The 18026-nt window shown below is 38.5% G+C and overlaps 1 protein-coding gene across 1 annotated transcript in view; it reads right to left on the bottom strand.

Moving 5' to 3' along the window:
* RTF2 (replication termination factor 2) overlaps nucleotides 1–17894 on the bottom strand; it is a 65531-nt gene extending 47637 nt beyond the window's left edge. Inside the window, exons 1-5 of the mRNA XM_020981438.2 lie at nucleotides 17758–17894; nucleotides 8637–8731; nucleotides 8130–8223; nucleotides 7068–7207; nucleotides 3667–3745 (exon numbers count right to left, since the gene is read on the bottom strand). Coding sequence (XP_020837097.1) covers nucleotides 3667–3745; nucleotides 7068–7207; nucleotides 8130–8223; nucleotides 8637–8731; nucleotides 17758–17826 — 477 coding nt within the window. The 5' untranslated portion in view covers nucleotides 17827–17894. The remainder of the gene's footprint in view (nucleotides 1–3666; nucleotides 3746–7067; nucleotides 7208–8129; nucleotides 8224–8636; nucleotides 8732–17757) is intronic.
* Nucleotides 17895–18026: the final 132 nt, after the last annotated feature.

The raw sequence follows: 18026 nt of genomic DNA, 5'->3' as shown, positions 1-18026 counted from the left end.
AAAACTTACAAGCATTCCTAATGAAAAGACTAGAAAATAAAATATAAGCACAAGAGTAAAAATAAAAAGGTAAATACAAGTGAGCATTCAGAGAATACTTTATAAGGATGAAGTATTGGAAAAGGGGGAGAAGGAAATGATATAAGCACATCCTAAGATCTATAATATTATCAGGGGTCATGGAGGGAATCAAATAAATAGAGGCCTTGGGAATAATTTTTATTATGTTTTGATGATCTTAAAAGAAGAAAGGAAAAGGAGGTGAAAAAGTATACACTGGGGAAGAAAAACAGAGGAATGGGGGGCATTTAATCTCTCACATAATCAAAGAGCACAAATTGAAGTCTTTATAAATGAGGAAAGGGTAAGGAGGGCAATGGGGGGAAGTTTGAGCATTACTTGAATCTCACTTTCATTGAACTGTTGAGGGGATGGTAAAAAACACATACATACACATGCATGAACAAACACATGCACACGTTTTGGTGAATAAATACATTCAACTTAACAGGGAAACAGAAAGAAACAGGGAGAGGGGAAAGGGGAAAATAAGGAGGGTAGATTTAGGGAGAAATTAGTCATAAGCAAAACAAATCCTAAGTATATAGAGAAGTGATCTGAAGAGAGGTTTAAAAGGGAAAAAAAAGAACAGAAAGTGGGTGAGGGGAAGGGAACAGTGGAAAAGGACTGAAAATTGTTTGCATCAAACAGAACACTGATGCTGAGCACACTCCTATTCCATGCCCCTCTTCTCCTATGTAAAGAGGGAGGCAGGGAGTAAAGAGAGGAAAAAGTATAATAGGATGGAGGGAAATAAAATTACAAAGTTTTGGTGTAAATAAATCAGATGTTTCTAAGATTCAAAAGGAAATAGTTAACTGGAGAAAAAAAGCTTTGCAGTAAGTTTCTCTGATAAAAGTTTCATTTCTAAAATATATAAAGAACTGATACAAATTTGTAAGAATAAGAGTCACCTTCCATCTGATAAATGGTCAAAGGATATGAAAAAGAAGTTTGTTTCTTTTCTTTTCTTTTTTTAAAGGAATTAGGGTTAAGTGACTGCCCAGGGTCGCACAGCTAGTGTCAACTGTTTGGTCTGAGGCCAGATTTGAACTCAGGTCCTCTTGACTTCAAGGCCGGTGCTCTATCCAGTGCTCCACCTAGCTACCCCCTAAGAAGTTTTCAAAAGAAGAAATCCAAGCTATTAAAAATCAAATAAAAAAATGCTCAAAATCAATAATGATTTAAAAAACGGCAATCATAGGGCAGTTAGGTGGCGCAGTGGATAGAGCTCCGGCCTTGGAGTCAGGAGGACTTGAGTTCAAATACGGCCTCAGACACTTGACACTTACTAGCTATGTGATCCTGGGCAAGTCACTTAACTCTGACTACCTCACACACCCCCCACCCCCCACAAAAAGACAGCAATTAAAGCAACACTACAGTTCCATTTCACATCCTTCAGATGGGCAAATTTGACAAAAAAGGAAAATGGCTAGAGTTGGAGAGGCTGTGAGAAAATAGGTTCACTAATGCACTAATGGTGGAACTGTGAATTGGCCCAACCACTCTAAAAAGCAATTTGGGAACTATGCCCAAAATTATTCAGCTGCATATATGCCCTTTGACTCAGAAATACCACTACTAGGCCTATACCCTAAGGAAATCAAAGAAAAAGGAAAAGGGCTCATCTGTATGAAAATATTTATGGCAGCTTTTTGTGGTGGCAAAGAATTGAAAACTGGGGGGAAACTGAGAGATACCCATCAACTGGGGAATAGCTGAACAAATTGTGACATATGATGAATGTAATAGATTACTATTGTGCTAGTAACATAGTTTCAGAGAAACTCTGAAAAATACGTGTGGATAAAAGCACAGTGAAGTGAGCAAAACCTGGAGAATAATTCATGTTACAACATCAATACTGCAGAAACAATTTGGAAGGACTTAACTGAACTTAACACATGAATCTAGAAGATTAATGAGGAAGAATGAACTTCCTTACTGAAAAGTAATGAACTAATATGCAGAATGAAATACACATTTTTGGACATTGCCAATATGGGAATTTGTTTTGTTTGACCATGCAACACACAATAGCTCACTTTTTTACTTCTCTCTCCAGTGCCTGGCACAGTGCTTGATACATAGTAGCTACCTAATAAATACTTTTGCTTATAATGAGTTTTCTACACTGAATTGTCATACTAAACCATATAGATAAAAACATGGTTATCTATCAGTAACCTTCCCTGAGCTTGGACCACATATAGCACTTTACAATTGCTTAATGCATTTATCATGTAGTACTGTACATTTTATCACAATCTGTCTTTACATCATGGTCACCTCTATGAAGGCAAGGACTTATTGTGTCTTATCAAAACTTTGTATTCTCTCAGCATGTACTACAGTTTTCCTTGCAAATGGCAGCTATGATAAATGGATGTAGAATAAATGAATAGGAAACAAATTAAGGCTATTTTTCCTGGCAACGAGCATTACAACAATAGTCTACTAAAAAACTCCAGTCTCTCATTTCCAACTGCCTTTCAGGCATCTCAAACTGGGGTTTTCAGTAGACATCCTAAACTCAAATGTGCAAAACAGAACTCATCTTTCCATCTAAATTCTCCCCACTTCTATTCTCCCTATTATTGCAGAGGGCAACACCATCCTCCTAATCCCTCAGGCTCAAAACCTAGGAGTCATCCTGATTTCCTCATTATCTTTCACACCCTCTCCCACCCCCCCACATCCAAGCTGTTTTCAAGGCCTGCTGATTTCACCTTTGCAATATCTCTTGAATATGTCCTCTTCTCTCCAACAACACTAACATCATTCTAGTATAGGCCCTCATCACCTCACTCCTCGATTACTTCAATAACCTGCTGGTGGGTCTGCCTGCATCAAATCTCTCCCCACTAATTCTCCATTCAGCCACTAAAATAATTTCCTTAAAGTGCAGATTTGATCATGTCACACACCCTGCCCCCAACTCAATAAACTCCAGTGGCTTCCTATTGCCTCCAAATACAAAATGCTCTGTTTGGCATTCAAACTTCATAACCTCACCCCCTCCTACCTTTTGAGTCTTCTTACACCCTACTTCCCAACACACTCTTTGATCCCGTAACATTGGCTTCCTGGCTATTCCACAAACAAGACACTCCATCACTTGGCTCCAGGCATTTTCTCTGGCTGTTCCCCATGCCTAGAATGCTTTCCTTCCTCTGTTCCAACTACTGACTTCCTTGGCTTCCTTTAAGTTCCAACTAAAATCCCACAGAAAGCCTTCCCTAAACACTCTTAATTTTAGTGCTTTCCCTCTTTTAATTATGTCCTATTTATGCTATATGTCACTTGCTTTGTATATATCTGTTTGCATGTTCTCTTTCCCATTAGACTGTTAAGCTTCTTGAGGGCAGGGACTGTTTTTTGTTTCTTTTTGTATCCCCAGTGCTTAGCAGAGTGCCTGGCACATAGTAGGTGCTTACTGTTTATTGACACCACTATCAACACTTATGAACTTTCGTAGCTCACCACACAGCTATTTGTGATTTCTCAGTTATGTAAAGTTGTAGAACCATGCTTTGTGCCAAATCAAATGTTATTCTCAACAGATATATGGCAGAGATGATGGATTTCACAAAATTTACTTACCGTATGACAAACTTCAGCTTTGATTTCTTTCAAGGCTCGTTCAGAAAATACACAACCACAGCAGCGCAAGAAGCAAAACCTTGAAAATAAAATACACAGATTATTTTTGATATTATTTATTATTAATATATTAATACTTGTTATACATAATAACAATATCATTATGTTGTTAAACTAACTAGCATGTTAATTATTACACAATTATATTGAGTATACGTTACATATACACAGTATAAATGTTATAAATTAATAATTATATCTATTAGTACCTAACATTTGTTGAACATAATTTCCTTTCCTGTAACATATCCACGTATATTGTTTTACAGTATCACAGTTTAAAGTGACTGAGTTCTATATGTAGAAAGTTAACAAGCCGTGTGAAAAGAGTATAGGTCAAAGGCACAGAACACTTATATCCTTTTTCTGTTTCTTCTACTTTTATTCTGAGGAACCTCAGTTTCTAGACTTCTGAATTAATTGTCTTTAAAATCTTAGGGGTTAAATGCTTTTTAATAATCTTGCTAGAAAAGACATTGAATCCAAAGGAAGATTACTATCTTACAATAAGAAGTTAAATGCCTACTTTTCACATGACCCCTAGTGGCTGTTTGGGGGAAAGGCACATATCCAACCAGGCACAATATAGCCTCAAGCACTTTCCATACAGAAACCACTCATCCTAGATTTTCCATAATAATACTCATTTCAATAAAAGAATCTGTACTTTTAACAAGGCACTACAAACATTCATAGTTACCCACCTCTACAATGAAGGGGAAAGGTATATGGGCTTTATTTTTACTACTCAATGAAATGCTAATTAAGGGGTTAACCAATATTGAGAGCACTTCAACTATTTGTCCTTAAACTTTTCAGACATTAGACCCTGACTGCACCTGGAGAACGGGAGGCTAAGTGGGCATTCACTGTGTCACAGCAGCAAACAATGAAGCACTGACTTAGACAGACTCAAAGTAAGGGGCCAGAGGCACTCAGAACAAAATAAACTTAAATTTAGAATAAAGTATGTATCTTGGACATGAGACTTTTAGCAGAGAAACTTGCTGTAAAGATTTTTCCCTCCAGTTAACTATTTTCCTTCTAATTTTAATGCTTTCTTGTCTGCACAAAACCTTTTAAATTTTATGTAACTGAAATTAGTTTTTTAACTTCTCAGCTGAGCTTCTGTATTTCTTGCATAGTAATGAATTCTTCCTGTATCCAGTTTTGAAAGGCATTGCCCTCCTTTTCCCACAAATGTATTTGTAATGTGAACTTACGTGTCTAAATTGTAAATCTGAAATAAAGCATAATTTTTAAAAAATGTTGCTTGAAAATTTTCTTTCTAATTAAATTTTCACAAGCTATTTATTGTTTCTTGTGAAGGAACATTTGATTGATAACACAGTATTCACTGCCTAAAATATATCAAATATCCATACAAAAAATTTTGTTACCTCTATTTGTTATGAGGAGAAAAGACAAAGACAAACTCTTCTCTTATCAAACAAGGGCTTACACATAACTAAAACAGATCTGTCATTTCATTGATATGGGCATTCCCTCCAACAAGAGAAATGGCTACCCATCCAATGTGAATATCACCATATCCTCCCATAAATTCACCACAGGGAGTCCACTCAGCCCTGGGGGCCTTTGTTGCTATTTCTTAACACTGAAAAGACACTTGTAGAGCACAAGGTCTGTTCATAAGTTATACCCTGCTTTCAACACATGACCAGTTCATCTTTTTTCTTGCTCATACATTTTTAATTTTTTTTAATTTTACTAATTTATTTTGATTTATCAATAATCACTTCCATATGCTTTTGAGTTTAAAATTTTTCTCCCCCTTCCTCCCCACCACCCTCCCCAAGACAGCGCACAATCTGATACAGGCAATTATTTACATTCCTATTAAACATATTTTCACATTAGTGGTGTTGTAAGTAAAAATTAAAACCAATAGGAGGAACCATCCAAAAGAGGAAACAAAACAGAAGAGAAAAAAATTAGCAATTCAACTTTCACAGTTCTTTCTTTGGATGTGGTTAGCATTTTATATCACGAGGCCTCTGGAGAGGTCTTACATCCTTGTATTGCTGCGAAGGGTTAAGTTTATCAATATTAGTCATTGCACAACGTGGCTGTTGTTGTGTACAGCGTTCTCTTGGTTCTGCTCACTTCACTCAGCATCAGTCCATACAAGTCTTTCCATGTTTTTCTGAAGTCAGCCTGTTCATCATTTCTTATAGCACAATAGTATTCCATTACATTCGTATACCACAACTTGCTCAGCCGTTCCCCAATTGATGGGCATCCTCTCAATTTCCAATACTTTGCCACCACAAAAAGAGCTGCTATGAATATTTTTGTACGTGTGGGTCCTTTTCCCATTTGCATGATCTCTTTGGGATATAGCCCTAGAAGTGCTATTGCTGGGTCAAAGGGTATGCACATTTTTATAGCCCTTTGGGCATAGTTCCAAATTGTTCTCCAAAACGGTTAAATCATTTCACAACTCCACCAACAATTTTGCTCATACATTTTTGATAACATCTTTTACTTTAGTTCTCCTTCATAATGTATTGTTTGGAATGTGTTGTAGTGCACTCACAACCACCTTCTGCCTACTGGAATATGAATTCAAATGTACAAATCTAGATTAAAAGATTTATGATACCAAGGTTCCAATGAATTCAAGGTTCTCCATTAAAGTCCAACTTCAGTGCCTCATTGTGACTGGGAGGTGACTCTGAGTTATCAAAAACTATATCATCAGAATGCAAACTCTGGTATATCTTACTAAGCTGAAAACATTTGGCCTGCTGTCCAAGTATCAGCCTAGGGAAGTTCAAAGTGCCACAGTCTGGTCAAAGGGTTATGAAGGTATTTGTCCACAGCAATCAGAAAAGATATTTGACTAATTCATTAGAGGGGATGTGATCCGTGTCAGTGGAAAGGGTATCCACATGATGAAAGAAATGACTATCTTTGAAGTACTGAAGTGAGAAGAAATTCAAGGGTATGTCTTTATCACTATCTGCTGGGCATAGAGCCAATGAATCAACCACACACTCCATAACATTTTTCCACTGTGGTAATTTGTAGCTGTAGTTACAAGGAAAAGAGACTCACTTTATGGGAAACATTTGCCTCTCACTTCCTTTCCCAGGCTCAAGTATATCAGGCAACAAAATTCAACTTTAAATGTATCACATGTGGAAACTAGAGCACAGTAGAGAACATTTTAAAATATACAAAGATTTCTTTAAAATCCCACATTAGGCTTTCCTACAACAAAATGCTGGCTTGAATTCCCATTTGTGACTTAATAGCACCTTTAGAAGACAAAGTCCAAGGCAGGACTTTATTCCAACTATTTGTGAATTACTGACCTGTGCCGACCATTCATCTCCAGACCTACGACAGGGCAAATAAATCGGGCACGCTGGAGGTCATCATATTTATCACCTTTTGTATTTCCCTTATCACCATTCCAGGCTGGATTATCAGACAGCTTCAGTTCTGTCACATTCTAGGAAAAACCATCAACATTTTAAATAGCCAGTTTATTTATTGACCATTTCCCCATACTAATTCATAAAATCAACACAGAAATTATTATTTTACTTCAAACTTTTCATTTATCATTAGTTTTTTTATGCCATCTACAAGAGGACTATCCTGATCTCCCAGCTGCTAGTGTTTTCTCTCCACCAAAAAAGTACTCTGTATTTAATTATGTTTGTGTGTTGTTTCTTTGAGGAAACCCTCCTTAAGAGTAGGGATTATTTTGCTTTAAAAAAAAATCTTTGTATCACCAGGAAATAATAGATTTGGAACACACTAATTGCACATTAAATGTTACTGAAATGATGAATGAATCATATGATTTAAGTAACTCTAAACCTGGAGGGAATATTACTTTAAAGTTATTAAAGGAATTAGTGTTTCACTTATCCACAGAAGAGTTAAAAAATATTTGATAATTTAAAATTTCAATTTTCACCCTAATTCAACCAACACATATTGAATACCTGCTAGATGAAAAGTACTATTTTACTGTATCTTGAGAGAAAGAAATAACCTTCTTAATTAAAAATTAAATCTTGAGACAAAAACTACAGTGATCCCAATGATAAAGGTAATTTTTTTTCTCTTAACAGTTACAAATATTACCTTATATTTGTATGATAGTTTATAGCTTTAAAAGGTTTTCTGACATACACTATCTGGTTTAATCCCTTACAAACACTCTGTAGAGAAGGCAAATAATATGCCCATTTTAAAGATGAGTTATCCGAGGCTCAAGGACATTAAGTGGCTTGCTTAGACTTACACAGCAAGTTAGTAAAGCCATTAGTGGAACTTACCTCTTATGATTCCCATCTTTAAGTATACCAGTAAAAAAGCAAACATTCGTGACACTTGAATTATTTCAGAATTATTAGTATTACCTTAATGCTCTTAATGTGAGATGCTGCCTGCCCAAGGGCTTTGTCGTTAGATTTGTCCAATAAAAACTCAATGACTGCATCTTTGTTATAAAGTCTGTAACAATAAGAAGTAGTGAAATACTTTAATTATAGACAATAAAATGTCTGTGCTAATGGAGTCAGAATTCATCAAGTGTTTAAAGCTGGTATAAACTGCTTACATTTGACAATGGAGTGTATTACATGATGTTTCTTTTAAGTGTATTTCAGATAAATATAAAAAAGAATGTAGAGTTGACTTAGATATGTGTAGTGTGTACAAGGAAGGCAACTAATTTTATAAATAATCTTAAGGTAGGATTGGGCTTGAAGAATATGATCCAGATATATGCTTAGAGGAAAAAGGAATGCAGAATGAAGATATTTGCTGAGGATAATCTACACATGGATAATCACTCTGTTTACAAATAGAAATTTACTTAAATTCATTTTAAAAAGAGAGTAATAATTCAAATAACACAAGCATACCTGCCAAGTTCACAAGCTACTATTGGTCTTCTTAGTATTTCTTGGCTTAAAGTACAATAGTTCCATTGGGCCACTAATTCAGCATTTTTGTCAACCTAAGAAATGAAAAAAGAAACAAAATATATATATTTGCTTTTAAATTACTTCCATCATTTGTTTGATATGTGGTTCAGATTTGTTTTCCCATTATTTACTGCTTCATTCTACTTCAACCACATGTAGGATGGTCACACATGGGATCTCATCACTATGCACAAGTATTTCACTTCCTTCATTAGAACCTCGGACACTTCTCTATCTGACTATAACTTTCCAGAACTCCACCTTCTTCTATGTTTCACCCCTCCTAAACCAATTCTTCATCTTCACTGACATCTCCAACCCCTTCACTTTCCCAGGCCATTAGCGCTTCTCTGACTTCCTTTTCCAATTTCAACCCTATGGTTAGCCATTTGAACTCCATACTCTCTTCTGCTCTTGAATCCCCTGGCTCATCTCTTTCCAAACCTCAGCACTGGATTGCTGTTATTCTTCCTCTGTTCTTTCTCACAGGTAACTAAATGGACTAAAAGGAGTCACACAACTGCACTGATTAAGTCCATTATAAATTCATGTTAGCCAACTTCAACTAGGCCCATTTGCAGCAAGGCAGTGCTTTTATTTCTCCCTAATTAAATTCCTTGTCTCATTCCCCACAGATGTTTTTCTAAACCTTTTCTTCTCTCCTCAAATAGCACACTTACCCTCCCTGCTCTCTTTTTTAGCAGAAGACTTCACCTCTTACTTTACTAAGAAAATTGAGGTCATTTGACATGAGTCCCCTCTTCTTCAATTTCCTTCATTTCAAAATCCCTTGATATTATCCTCCACTCATGCCCAGATATGACAATAAGGTAGACCACATCCTTGTCAAGGCCAACCTTTCTACAGGCACACTTGATCTCATCCTTTCCCCTCTTCTTCAGCAGATTGCCCTTCCCTCACTTGAATCTTCAACTTCTCCTAATCTTATGGTTCCTTCCCTACTGCCTTTCAAACATGGCCAAGTCTACTTCATCTCCAAAAAACTTACACTAAACCCAACCACCGCCTTAAGCTATCATCATATATGTCTCTTCCCTTCCTTTGTCAAACTAATAGAAAAATCAGTCTATAGTCACTACTTCCACTACCTCTCCTCTCACTTACCCCTCAGTCCTTTGATATCAGACTTCTGACTTCATCACTCAACTGAAACTGCTCTCTCCAAAATCACAAATGATTTATTAACTGCCAAATCTTACAGTCTTTTCTCATTCGTCATCCTCTTAATCTCTGTCTCTGACACTGCTAACTACCCTTTCCCTTGGATCTTCTCTCAAATCTAGGTTTTCATGGCATTACTCTCCTGTTTCTCTTCATATTTGCCTGATTGCTTTTCCTTCCTCTCCTTTGGCAGTTCACCATCCATATCAAACCCCCTAAGAGTGAGTGTTCCCCAAGGCACTGACCTAGGCCCTTTTCTCTCTCTACAATTTCTCTTTTGGTAACCTCATCAGATCACATGGGCTTAACAATCATCCCTAATCAGCTCTATATATCAAGCCCCAATACCTCCCTGAGCTTCAGTCATGCACCACTAATTGCTCACTAGACATTTTAAACTAAAAGTCTTGGAGACATCTCAAACATTTTGGACTTAACATGTCCAAAACTAACTCATTATGTTTTCCCCAAACCCTTTCCCCTTCCAAACTGCCCTATTTCTATGAAAGATTCCACCATCCTTCAAGTCTCCCAGGTCCCAAACTTGACATTATCAACATCTCACCCCACCACACACGCATCCAATCTGTTGCCAAATCTTGGCATTTCTACCTTCACAACATCTGATTCCCTCTTTCTCTCTCCTCACAACTACCAGTTTCATTCATGCCCTCATCATCTGTCACCTAGATTATTGCAACAGCCTTCCAAAAGGTGTCCTTGCCTAGAGTCTTTCTCCATTCTAGTCCATTCAACATAATGCTGCCAAAGAAATTTTCCTTAAATGCAGATCTGACCATCTGACTCTCCTACGCAGTTAACTCCAGTGACTTTCTATTGCCTCAAAAATCAAATATAAATTTCTCCACTTAGCTTTTAGAGCTATTTACAACCTGACCCCAACTACCTTTCTAGCTTCACTGAAATGTAGTCAAACTGGTCTTCTCTCTAGTCTTCACATAGGAGACTCCTATCTCTGTCCCTTTGTATTGGCTCTCTCCCATGCCTAGAACAAACTCCCTCCTCACCTCTGCCTCAATATATTTCCCTCTTTTCCTTCAAGATACAGCTTACTCACCACCTCCTACATGAAGCCTTTTCTGATATCCCAACTACTAATTGGTATGCCCTTTCTCAGACTATCGCCATACTGAACTATTTTGTATTTAATTATTTTTACTCTCTTCATATTTGAATGAATTAATGAATGAATAAAGCATTTATTAAGTGTTTACAATGTGCAAAGTCCTGTGCTAAGTGTTAGCATAGAACAGTCCCTGTTCTCAAGGAGCTCACATTCCACCAGGGAGACAACATACATGGAAAGTTTCAGTTGCAAAGGTTCTATGGTCTTTAGGAAGCAGACGGCAATGCCTCTTCTTTAATGTCATTTCCACCGATAAAAATCAGACCAGTTTCTCATGTGGAATCATTTGACAGTACCAAAGTTTTTGGTGATGAGAACTTTGTTTTCTGGTTCTTCAATAGATGTGGCTGTAGCACTGAGAAGAACAACTGCTGGGCCTCATCTTGACAGAGGTTGCTTCCTTGCATGAAGCAGTGGCCTGAAGCATTGCTATTCCCAAAGCTCTTAAGTTTAGGATCCTAGGCTGTTTCCACTGGGGTACAAGGGGAGATAGTGCCAAGGTGGTGGTAGTATTTTGACAGCATATGCTGACTCCTGTCTTTCCCTGGGGGTGCCCTGATGTTTCAGCAAGGCTGGCTTGTCTGCCTGTGTGTGGCAATTAGTTGGCAGCCAGTGGGGATGGCTGGCCCTTCTCCACAAGATTTGCTTCCCCAGTAGCAAATAAATATTTATTCTGTATATACTTATATATGTACTTGTTTTCCCCCACTAGAATGTAAGCTCTATGAGAGTTTCATTTTCTGTATTTGTATCCTCAGCATAGAACAAAATGCCTGGCACATAAAAGTATTTAATAATTACCTGTTGATTGATGGATGGATATAAAGACTTGATTACAGAATTTTAGACCACAGAATGTTTGAGCTTAAAGGGATCTCAGAGGTGGCCCTTTCCTTGCCAAGGCCAACTGTTCTTCATGTACATGTGATCTCCAGAAGACTGTCACCACTATAACTCTTACTTTCCCTCTAATCTTATATTTCTTCCTATCCCCTTTCCTTCCCTTCTACCTTTAAAACTCTCATTTGACTCTACCATTCCCATTAGCTATCATCTTATATCTTCCCTCTGCATCTTAAACTTCTTGAAAAAGCCGTCTATGTATATACCCAGTGCCCCCATTTCTTCTCCTCTCCCCTATTTCCTCTCTTGTAAACCCTCTGCAATTTGGCTTTTGACCTTGCCATTCAACTGAAACTGCCTTGTTCTAAGTTATCTTTGAACTCTTAATTGCTAATTTTAATGGCTTTTTTTCAATCCTTAACCCTCCTGAGAGCTCTACAGCATTTGATACTGGGACCACCCGGATTCTATTTCCTTTCTAGGTTTTTATACCCTGCTTGGTTCTTTTGATTGATCCTTCTTAGCCTGGATGTCACCTATGTCACACTCGCTAATTGCAGGTATCTCCCCTAAGCCTCCTCTCTACACTCTCGTTTGGTGATTTTACTGAGTTTCCATCGGCTCAATTATCTTTATGCAGATGATTCCAAGATCCATACATGCCACCTTCACCTGTCTCCTGAACCCTAGTTCTGCATTATCAACTGTCTTTCATTAATTTTGAAATAAAGGTCTCACAAGCATCTCAAACTCAAACAGAACTTACTGTCTTCCTCCCCAACATGTCAAACCTCCCCCTCTCCTAAACTTCCCAAAACTGCTGAGGTTACAACTATCCTTTTAGTGACCCAGATGTGCAACCTTAGCATTATAACAGCCAGAATTTATAAAGTTGGCAAAGCACTTTACATATGCTATCTCATCTGATCCTCACAACAATTTTGTGAGGTAGGTACTATTATTATCATTCCCATTTTACAGACAAGTAAACTGAGGCAAAGGGTGGTTAGATGACTTATCCAGGTCACACTGCTAATAAGCGTCTATGAAGTTCTCCTGAGTCTTCTTGACTCCAAGTCCTGTGCTGTATCCAGTATGCCACTTAACTTCCAAGGTTATCCGCAACTCCTCAGTCACATTCATCTGATATATCCAATCACTTGCCAAATCTTGTTTGATTCTGCCTCCACAACATCTCTCACATCATCCCATTTCCCCCATCACAAAGCTACTACCCTAGTTCAAACCTTCCTCACCTCTCACCAAGAGTCAAATAGAGACAACAGTTTCTTAAAAAGAGGGAGAAATCTTTATATCAAGCTATTCCTTTGCACAGAAGACAGCCTAGAATTTTACTTCCTCTTCACCTTAGCTTCTTAGTATGATAGAATTCATCTAGACGGCAGAGATCCCTTCTAGAGCTAAATCTATGATCCTGTAAATAGTTCAGAAAATGGAGTAAACAATAAAGTGTATGAAAACAAAAAAGAGGTAAAAAGAATAGCAGATTTTAAAGATCAAAGAATAAATATACCATTTGCTTTCAGCATAACTCTTTTTAAGTGTCTATTAAAAACACAAAAGTAATGCTATCAATTTAATTAAAATAAATGTATCATATAATCTGTACACTAGGGGGCATATCATGACATTAAATTTGGATTAAGGGGGACACTGAACAGTAGACCAAAGTACTATGAAATACATAAATACACAAATACAAAATCCTGAGTAAGATTGAACTCATATAGCTAAGCTCATATTTCTGAACATGCAGAAAGCAGCTACATAAGACTCCATACCCCTTAACATCAATCTCTCTCCCTACTCTTTTGAGAGCAGCTTTCATTCTACTTTTTAACTTTCACTGTCATTCAACAGAGGAACAATCCAAGAAGAATAAATAGATTACTGGACCTCAAAAATGAATCTATCAGAAAAACAACTGGCAGAAGAGGTATGAAAAAAGCCCTCTTCCCACACACTCTCCCCTCTTGGTGAAACTTTATCATAGGCGATATATCTCTGTTTATTAAGTATTCTTCCATGATGCCTTTTAAAATTCAAAAACTCAAAAGTTGTTAAGGCATTGTTTCAAACTTCTTAACATCAGAGCTCAGTAGAGACCAGTGGATTATCTGGTCAAAGGATGGCAAAAGAAGGAAAGGCAGAGATGCTCAAAATTCTTCTTAATAAGTTTACAGAGAGAATTCCAATACACAGATATGAGTAACAGTCAGGAGACCTAGATGGCAGTCCAGTGTCTACCAATGACTTGTACAAGTGTGACACCAGATGAGTAGTTTCCCAGATCTGTGCCAAAAGCCAGGAATTCAAACCAGGTCCTTGACTCTAAATCTAGTTTGTTTTTCTTCCCCTTCTTCAATGTTACCTCTTGACTTCACACAGGATTTTAAAGTCAATTAATTTCCATTATCTCTGCTTCTTTGTGAAATGCAGGAAATAGTAGTTGCCTTTTACCCATCTCATAGCAGTTGGATAGATTGCTGAGTTAACGTCAGCTGACTGCTTTGAGCATTTCAGGCAAAAGTCACCACTTAAATAGGGATAACACGGATGACAATATTGGAGTTAGTGCTTGTGGGGTATTCTCCTTCATTAAAAAAGAAGCTTGAAGTGACTGATCTCTCAGGCTCTTCCAACCTCTGAGATTATACAAGGAATTTTGCCTGCCATGTCAATAATTTTATATGATCATCCCTGACAAAACTTTATCTTTGTTTATGGTATATTCACCCCCTCCCAATTCTCAAACCACTCAACCCCCATGTACAAAATAAATTCTTTGAAGGGGGAAGGGGGAAGGCTGTATCATTTTAAAAAATCATACAACCCCCTTTAAACATCTCCAACAAGTGTTCACTATAATAATAATAATAGCTAGCATTTATATTGTCCTTACTATGTGCCAGACACTATGCCAAGTGCTTTACAATAATTATCTCATTTGATCCTCATAACAACCCTTCAAGGTAGGTGCCACTATTATCTTCATTTTACAGATAAGGTAACTGAATCAAATAGGTTAAGTGATTTGCCCACCGTTACACAGCCAGTAAAAGTGTCTCAGGCCAGGTATGAACTTAGATCTTCCGTCTCCCGGACCAGCATTCTATCCATTGCGCCACCTAGCTGTCAATACTCCAGAGAGCAGGATTACCACATCCCTTGCTCTGAACCCCTCACACTCTTATTACAGCCTAAGACGGCATTAGCTTTTTGGCCATTCTGTCACATTACCAGCTCAAACTGACCTTTCAGTCTATTAAAACTGTCAGATAGGGGCAGCTAGGAGGTGCAGTGGATAGAGCACCAGCCCTGAAATCAGGAGGACCTGAGTTCAAATCTGGCCTCAGACCAAACACTTGATACTTACTAGCTGTGTGACCCTGGGCAACTCACTTAACCCCAATTGGCTAAAAACAATAAATAAATAAACAAACAAACAAAAAACCCTCTCAGATCTTCAGGTGAATTATTATCTAGCTACTTTCCTCTACAATCTTACACTGGTAAAGTTGATTTTTTTGAACCTAAACGTAGGGCACACTATATTTGTTCGAACCTATTACATTTCATCTATTAGATTCAACACTATCTGGTAATACTATCACTATCTACATCATAGGAATATCCAACAAACATTTACTGGACCCTTACATGGGCAAGGGTATATAAAAACAAAAAAACCCAGTCCCTGCTTTTGAGCTTTTTACTCTTACATCATGTACACAGATAACACAAGGTAATTTGAATATGGAGAACATTAGCAATTAATGGGGAAGGCAAGGAAGGCTTCACAGAAGAGGTGGTATCTGAGTTGAGCCCTGAAGGAAAGTCAAGGCTCTCAAAGGCAGAAATGAAGGAGAGTTCCAAAGCATTGGGGATGGCTTATACAAGGAAGGGATAGATGGAAGGTCAAGTTTGGGGAACAGGTAGTAGTCCAGTTTGAATGAAACAGTGCTTGATGGAGAATACTGTAAAATAAGACTAAAAAGGCAGCTTGGAGCCAGACTGTGGAGGCACATGAATGCCAGGCTCTGGTGTTTGTGTTTAATTTCTTTTGTTGTTTTTTGTTAGGCAATGGAGTTAAGTAACTTGCTCAGGGTCACACAGCTAGTAAGAGTCAAGTGTCTGAAATCAAATTGGAACTCAGGTCCTCCTGACTCCAGGGTTGGTGCTCTATCCACTGTGACACCTAGCTGCCCTATTTGTGTTTAATTTTGAAGGCAATAGCGAGCCACTGATGATATAGAGTGGAAAGTGATTTGGTTATATCTGTGCCTTAGGAAAATTATTTTGGCAGTTATGTGGAAAATGGATTGGAGAGGGCAGACAAATGATGTTGGAGTAACCAGTTAGGAATTTATTAAGACATTTCACTGAAAGGTGATGTGGGTCTGAATTAAGACTAAGAGTAGAGCAGAAGAGGGCAGGTGCAAAGGATATAGACATAGAAGCAACAAGACTTGGCAAAAAAAAAATTAGACATGGGATTTAAGGGAAAGAAAAAGTAAAGGATGAACTGGAGGTCATGACATTTGACAACTGAGAAGATGGCAGTGTTCTTAGCAGAAATCGGTAAGTTTGGAGAGAAGAATGTTTAGAGGGAAAAAAATGAGTTTCACCTTGGAAACTGCACGTTTGCAGGACTCTCAAATGGAGATGTCCAGCAGGTAACTAGAGGTGTGGGTGTGGGAGACAGCTGGTGGCAAAGTGGAGAAAGCACAGGACCTAGAATCGGAAAGACCTGAGTGCAAATATGGCTTCAGACACTAGCTGGGTGTAATCCTATGTAAGTCACTTAACCTCTTGCTTGCCTCAGTTTCTTCAAATGTAAAATAGGGATAGTAATAGTACCTATTTCCCAGGGTTGTTATGAGGTGCAAATGAGATAATAATTGTATAGTGCTTACCCTAGTGCCTGGCACATAGTAAGTAGTATACAAACATTAGGTACTATTCTGTAGGGCTGAAGACCTGCAGTGAAATTAAAACTGGATGTGCAAATGCGGGAATCATAAACAGAGAGAAAACTGAATCCATAAGAGAAGATGAGATCACTGAGACACACACACACACACACATACATACATACATAATACACATATACATATAAAATAAAATTAGAAGGCCCAGGACAGAGACTGGGGCTCTCTATAGAGACTAGAATGAAGGACACCCACATTGACAGCAAATGATGATCCTGAGAAGCAGACTGGGAAAAAAAGACAAGTAGGAGGAGAAATAGTAGAGGGGAGGATTATAAAAGAAAAGGTAGGAGACAGTATTCAAGAAGACAGTGGTCAACGGTGTCAAAAACCACAGAGATCAAAGAAGATAAGTACTGACAAGAAAGCTTTTGAATTTAGTTATCAAGAAACCACTGGTGACTTTTGAGAAAGAAGTTCCAATATAGTTGGTGAAGGTGGGGCTAGATGCCATATTGAATTGAGGATTGAAAAACGGGGGGAAAGTGAGGAAAGTTGAGGCTTATAGACAACTCTTTCCAGGAATCTGGCCATGACCGGACGAAGAGATACACGCTGACAACTGGAAGGGTCAGCGAACTCAAGTGAGAGCTGTTTATTTTTTCAGATTTGAGGAGACCTGGGCGTGTCGGTAGGCCAAGAAAGGAATCAGTCCATAAGGAAAGAGCAAGAAGTAGGGAATGATCCCAAAGGGCGAGATCCCGAAGGAGTCAGGAGGGACTGCTGTAAGAAAATTACGCTAAAAGAGGGGGAGGGGGTTGTTACTATTCAGCTCCGTCCCCAAACCCATTTCAGAGCCTCCCCTCCCACAGGCTTCCCCGGGAGGCCGCACTTCCCGTGATCCTCCTCCCTGACTCTAGGACCCGGCTCTGACCTTTTCCACCTTCTTCGGCCCCTTCACCAGCTCGTGCCTTTTGGGGATCGTTCCCCCGTCGCAGCCCATCTCTCCTCAGTCGTTTCCGCAGTCTGCCTTACCGGTCGTCGCCAGAATCAACAGGAGGAACTTCCGGCGCATCGAGATGACGCAAAACTACCGTTGCTATGACGACACTGCTTGGTGGCGGGGGCGGAACACGAGGGTGAGAGTGCGTGGTTCCTATGGAGACCGTTGCCAGGGAGCCACGCCTTCCGCCGCTGGGCAGC

The sequence above is a fragment of the Phascolarctos cinereus genome, unplaced genomic scaffold (genome assembly GCF_003287225.1).
Source record: "Phascolarctos cinereus isolate Bilbo 61053 unplaced genomic scaffold, phaCin_HiC Scaffold_2;HRSCAF=192, whole genome shotgun sequence".
Classification (NCBI taxonomy): domain Eukaryota; kingdom Metazoa; phylum Chordata; class Mammalia; order Diprotodontia; family Phascolarctidae; genus Phascolarctos; species Phascolarctos cinereus.
Note: the sequence above shows the minus strand (reverse complement) of the source record. Positions and strands in the feature narration are given on the sequence as shown.